Source organism: Cajanus cajan, chromosome 11, assembly GCF_000230855.2.
Source record: "Cajanus cajan strain Asha chromosome 11, NIPB_CcT2T_4, whole genome shotgun sequence".
Lineage (NCBI taxonomy): Eukaryota > Viridiplantae > Streptophyta > Magnoliopsida > Fabales > Fabaceae > Cajanus > Cajanus cajan.
The window spans coordinates 8,551,938-8,558,520 of NC_138527.1; the positions used below are offsets into that span (position 1 = coordinate 8,551,938).

Here is a 6,583-nt window from a genome sequence, read left to right on the forward strand (position 1 = left end):
GGTGTCCATCTTGTTGTCATCATCAAAGTACAAAGAGCATCAATCTTTCTACACGTAGCATTTACAAATTCTAGTAAGAACACTTATCTTTTTTAAAATAAACAAAATACATAGATGCGAAGTGTCTCTTTTATAATAACAACAAGAACATCAGATGAAGAAAATATTTCTCTCTTAATTATTTTTGGTCTCCATTTAATCCTTTACAACTTCCTAATAAAAATCAATTTATTTATACCTAAGTTTTTTGTTTTCACATTTATGCTTTTAACCACTTCAAGTAATTGTAAGTTACATTTTTATTTCAAATGAAAATTTTTCATTACTCGCACAATTACCTTCAAATTTTTTTTTTTTTTATGAAAAATAAATAGTCACATAATGTCTCAACCTCGTTGATTGATGATGATAATAACAATAATAATAATAATAATGTAAAAAGCAATAAAACGTTAAAAGGAAAGGCTTCCTCGTCTCATTCACTTTGTTTCCTCCCTCAATTACTAAACTGTGCTTTAACATGATGACCAAACCGGATTTTCTATAAAATTTACAAAATCTGACAGAGAGGGAACCATTTCTAGATATCATTGACTTGGCGCATTCCTCTGTTATGCCTTCCTCTTTGAGGTCCTTGAAAATTACATCATCTTGGACTTTTAACAAGGAGGTGTTCGAATTTTAGGAGGACTCCCAATCGGTCAAATCTTCATAAGTCCCCAAAATTTTGGAAACTTGGAATGGCATCCTCTGTTGTGAAATTACTAGTTAGTGATATTTTTTGTCCAATAGGGTACTCCACTGTGGTCTCCACTCATGCTTACTAACTTCCAAATTGCATCAAAGGTGAAATCATGTGCTTAATTTTCCCTGGAATATTGGTTACTTTGGTATAGGAATTTTACAAACCAAGGAGTATGTAGTAAACCAGAGTAATCGGAAGGGCTATCAACATCCCAAATATGACCCTGCAATTCAATATGTTAGGGGAAAAAAAAAAGGGGTGAATTTCTTCTTTCTTTCTTTAATTTTTTGAAACGGGTCAATCTGTTTCTTTATGGCAACAAGAATGCATTGAAGAAAATAAACAAGTTTGACTGCTTACGCTGTACTAAGAATGGCTGGATGGACATTGTACTCCTTAGCAAACACAAATGGAACAATCCCTTGAGGAAGTGCAGCCTATTGCAACCACAAAAGTTTTCAAAAGTTAACAACCTGTCTTTTCTTATTTGTTGTTAACTAATCTTGCCATTAAAGATAATAAAAACATTAGGCACCAACAAAAACAAAGTGAAAAACTAGACCATCCATTATTGGAAAATTATTTTGATGTGTTTTGACTGTCATTGTCACTATTCCTAAATGTTTAGTTGATTAACGAGGATTTAATGTTTATGATTAGTTAAGAAACCAAAGATACACATTCTTATTATGGTTTTAAATAAACTGGGGTCAACAAATCTGACGATATTGCAATTTTAAATAAAACCCACATACAGTTTTTTTTTTTCTTTTACAGAAACTCACATACAAATTCTTATGTGTTTCTAGTATTAGTTTTATTAGATTTTAAATTTTCACTTCAATAACTTGTACTGGTATTTAATTCTTTTATTATATATGGGTATCTAGATAAAAATCTAATTTTAATTGGAAAAAAAAAAGCTTGAAAAATTACATAAATGTTCTGTGCAAAAGTCTCACAATTTTAATAATTGCACTGTAATTAATATTCCTCTAGTCTCATTTTATTTAACGTTTATAATTTTGCCATAACACTTAAGAATATGAATACATAATTATTATGACTCCTTTTATAATTTTTTTATGTATTTTTTAATATATCCTTAAGTCTTTTAAATTCTCACCAATAAATAAATATTGAAAAAGAAAAAACAAATTAATTAAAAATATATTAAAAATGGTTAAGTGTATGATAGAAAAAAAAATTAATATTACATTGATATTTTAAAACAACAATCAAATTGAGAGATATAAAAATTATAAAATGACAAATAAAATGGAAATGATGAGTAAAACTACTACAATTTTATATATTAATAGCAACCGCATTTGTGACCATATAACTGTCATTTAAAAGCATGATGTACCACAATTCTATTCGTTTCACTATTCACCTATTTTATTGAGAAAAAGAAAAAAGAAAATGCATGAGAAGAAGTTGAAGTTAATAACCTGAACAATGGCTACGTGTAGGAGGGTGCCACGGAGGCCAACCACGATGGAAGCTGCAGCCATGACGGCAGGGCCAGTGAGGAATCTAATAGCCATGGCAAACGTAGCCACAGAGTTCCCACATGCAATTATCTTGGGCTGAAGTGCCATAAACAGACCTATAAAACAAAAATCAAACCCAATCTTTCACTTAAGAGCATTAAGAAAGACACAAAACAATGGGCATCCATGTTTATATTCCAACAGCATAATTCTTTGGAAAGAAACCCCGAAACAAAAAAATAATAAAAAAAAATAAAAAGAAAAGTATTTTAGTACCTGTTGATTCGTCTAATTCAACCACCATTGCCTAATTATCCAAAATGGTACCCCTCACCCGAACCCTTGTCCTCCGCAAAGTGACCTAGTTTATGACCCTGGCCCCACGTGTCGGGGACATTATGCTCAACAAGTGAACAAGATCATTTTGGTTTATTACTTGGTAACAAACATCACCAGCATGGACGGCTATCAATTGTTTACTACTTTCTTTACCCCAAGTCCATGCTTTTCATTGATTCATGCGGCACACCCATTACTCAATTATGTTGGATTGCAAAATTTAATTTACTGCAATTTTTTCTATTATTTTATACTAAATATTTGTTTACTTCATGTAATGAGCAAGTTTAGCTTTTAGTCTTTATAAAAAAACATTGTTTTTACTCATATAAATATGAAAACTATTATTTTTTATTTTTACTATTATTCCACACTTGTTAATTGCCTATATGTTGAATAGAATAACATGTGACCATTTTAGATGGCACCTAATAGTGTCTAATATATTATATCATAATAACATATTATACTTCTAAAATATTTCTAGGATATAAGTTAAATATTATTTATTTATTTTAAAATAAACACTAGAGATTAGAATTAGTGATTTCAAATTTTGGATGCATAAAAATTGAACAAAAATTAATTTACAAGTATCAAAAAAAAAATTAAAAGAACAAGAAACGAATTTAACTTTTAGAGGAAGAAAAATTAAAAATAAAATTACAAAAAATAAAATCAGAACTCATTTATTTTACAAAAATTAAAAAAAAAATATTTAAGTATATTATTAATACAATTTAGAAGGAGTAATAACATGAACTGCATTAATATTCAGATTTAATTTCTATGCATTCTCGATGTAAATTTTTTACATCATTAACTAGCCAAAAAAAATATACTACTATCAAGTATGATTTTGAAAATTATCATAGAATACAACCAACGTATCACATACAACAATTTGAAATTAAACTTGCTATTCCAATGTACACTATTTACTTTTATTACTTTTATTCTGTTTCTCTAATTTGGGTCAGAAATAAATAAATAAATGGACACATGCATGCATTTTATTTTTCTTGGTACAAACAAATCCACATCTATTAAAAACTGGAGCCAATAAACAATGTTTGTCTATGCCAATGAGGAAGCATTTGATATTTATTTTAAAATGCAGCAATATTTTAGTGGATAAAATAATGAAATTATTGCGGGAGAATATGAATTGGGAGAATGGATTTGCGACCACTCACCTAAGCTGAACATAGCCATTCCAAGACCAGCATCAGACAGTATGGAAATTGATTTCTCTATTATTTTGGGCATATGCACGTGCCACCTGTACGTCATCATAAACCATGAACAACACCATGTGTCAATAGCCACTAATAATTACGTTACTCTAATAGTAATGGCCAAAAGAGAGAGAAAGTAGCCATGGCTGATTTTGCCGTTATTGTAGTCAAAATATTTTCGAACGTTGGTTGACTTTGATTTACCTACCTGAAGGCAATGAGGGACCATACTACACCAATTAGGCTCGAGTACGTGTTCGGATTGCGGATAAGCTTCCTCCACACCATGATCAGTATCAGACGAGTCATCACACTCGCCGGAGGCATGTGTTTTCCGCCCGATTTTCTCTGCAGCTCCGCCGTCGACCCCTCTCTCTCTTTCTCTTCCTCCACTTCCTCATCAGCCCCATTCACCGGAAACTTTAACTCTTCCCCACCAACTCCTGCCTCCAAACCACCTTCAATTTAACCCAATCATTACACAATCAAAACACCAAACCATTTTCCTCATCATATAAACTAAAATTTACCTCAAATCTTGTCATTATGACCACTTTATAAACAAAAAATAAAATAAATTGCGTTTTATTAGATCCTATACTTTTATTTAATTTTAGTCTTAATATTATTTTTTAAAATAATGATATTAGTTCAAGTATTTTATTTTATATTTTTTTTTAAAAAAAGGATCGTAATTTTTTTTATAAAAATATCATTTTCAAAATGCAGGAACCAATATGATTTTGTTTGAAAATTCAGAAACCCAAAACATATTCTATTAAAATAACTCCTAAAAAAAATTTATTTATACATGTAAAAATAGAAAAATTATCCCAATAGAAATTAAATCTAAATCTTAGTGTTTCTACCCACAACTCTTCTTCTCCGAAAAAAATACAATTAAAGTCAACCCGGTTAATTAGAAGATGTTAATTAGTAAAATTTATTACAGAATGTAGTTAACTTGATTGCAATTATAGTAACAATTATGATGTTGCGGCTGGTATTAGTGTAAGAGAAAACATACTTAAACCCCAAAAAGGAAAGAAAAAAAAAAGTTTAATCGGTACCTTTGTTGTTGATTTCCCCATTTTGTGTGTGTGCATTATCAGCTACCAACATCCTAATCTCTTTGGCACCCTGCTCGGGTTGTTCGGAGCTTCCGAGGTCGGTGCTACCAAAGACGTTGAGTCCGGCGTTTTCCGACACCGGCGAGGCGCTGGAGCTCCACACAAACATGTGTAGCTCCTTGGCGTCGTTGGGCCCCTTGGTGGGAGCCTGCGGATTCTTGAGGGTCTTAGGAGCGGAGGAGAACTCCGGGTTGGGCGGCGGGTACGTAGCGGGCACGGTCTGGGTTGGGTAAAACCCGAACCTGGGGGAAGCGACGGGCACGGGCTGAGGCATTGGCGGCTCTTCGAAGTTGCTGGGCCTGGGAGTGGGCCCGCGGGAGGGAAACAAATCATTGGCGGTGAAGTTGGAGTGACGCGTCTGCGCCTGGGGCTGGGCCTGGGGCTGGGCCTGGGGCTGGGCCTGGGCCTGGGGCGGTGGCGGTGGCGGGGGCTGGTACCCCATCATGGAGAAGAAATCGTTGTGGTTGAAGTTGGAGGCACGTGGCGTGGGGTTACGGGAGGAGCTGAGGCTGTAAATCTCGGCCCCGGTGAGGTTAGAGGGCCTCGGGGTGGTCATCATGAAGGACCTCCGCGAGGCGTTGGACTTCCTAACGGTGACGTGGAGCTTGCCGTCGTGGCCGAGTTGGGCGTCGGTTTCGAGAAAGTCCCGGCCGTCGAGCGAGACGACGTCGGAGTCGACCTTGAAGGAGACGATGGAGGCGGCGGTTTCGGGGAACTGTTCGGTGATGAGGATCCTGGCGGCGCGGTACTCGAAGAGGAAGAGGAGGAGCGTGTACCAGATGATGCACTGGAGCACGACGACCTGGACCATGAGGGCGCCGGAGTAGTCTCCGTACATGGCGATGAGCAAGGGGATGCCCATGACGAGCGTGTTGGGGAGCGTGGAGAGGGAGAAGACGGTGATGAGCCACTCGAGGGAGGCGGCTCTGGTGAGGGTGGTCCAGAGGGCGAGGGCGAGGAGCATGATGATCTTCTGGAGCGTGTCCGCCGCGATGAAGCGGAAGTTCATGGCGTAGGGGTTGTTGGTGGAGATGAAGTGGAAGGAGAGGAGGGGCACGGCGAAGATGGCCACGAAGCGGTTTATGCCGGAGCACTGGTCCGGCGAGAATATCTTCCACCAGCGGACGGAACCGTAGGCGAGGATCATGGCCACGTACAGAGGGACCACTGCGGTTAGGACCGTGTAGAGGTCTTTCCAGCTTATCATTTTGGCTGTCAGAGAGTGCGAGTAGAACTAGAAAGGCCTTGCTTTGGTAGCAGAGAGTATATATATATTGCATATAGGGAATAGGGCATGCCAGAATACCAAAAGTAATGTGTATGCAATATGCATGACTATTTTCGCCACGGAGGGAGGGGCCACATCGCTCTTATTCAACATGGGTATGCGTACTCTCATTTCAACTTTACAAATTTCTATAAATTACCATAAATCTTTAATATCTATATACTACATTTTACACTCGTGCAATGCACCTAAATCAATTAAATTTATTCATCATATAATAAAAAAGTAGCTCAATTCTTTGTATATAATGTATGTAAAATAATGATTTATATTCAATTTAAATATGATGTAAATAATTCAATTAAATTTTAATTTAATTGTACTTTTTGACATTTAATCAAATGTAA

General features: G+C 36.0%; 1 protein-coding gene across 1 annotated transcript; it reads right to left on the reverse strand.

Moving 5' to 3' along the window:
* Nucleotides 1-334: 334 nt before the first annotated feature.
* On the reverse strand, nucleotides 335-6,267 carry LOC109792232 (auxin efflux carrier component 4). Its single transcript, XM_020351624.3, has 6 exons — nucleotides 4,889-6,267; nucleotides 4,027-4,276; nucleotides 3,777-3,862; nucleotides 2,200-2,357; nucleotides 1,106-1,182; nucleotides 335-968 (listed from the first exon to the last, which is right to left on the reverse strand). Exons 1-6 carry the CDS (start codon nucleotides 6,153-6,155, stop codon nucleotides 902-904), a joined length of 1,905 nt encoding a protein of 634 aa, XP_020207213.2. The 5' UTR covers nucleotides 6,156-6,267; the 3' UTR covers nucleotides 335-901.
* Nucleotides 6,268-6,583: the final 316 nt, after the last annotated feature.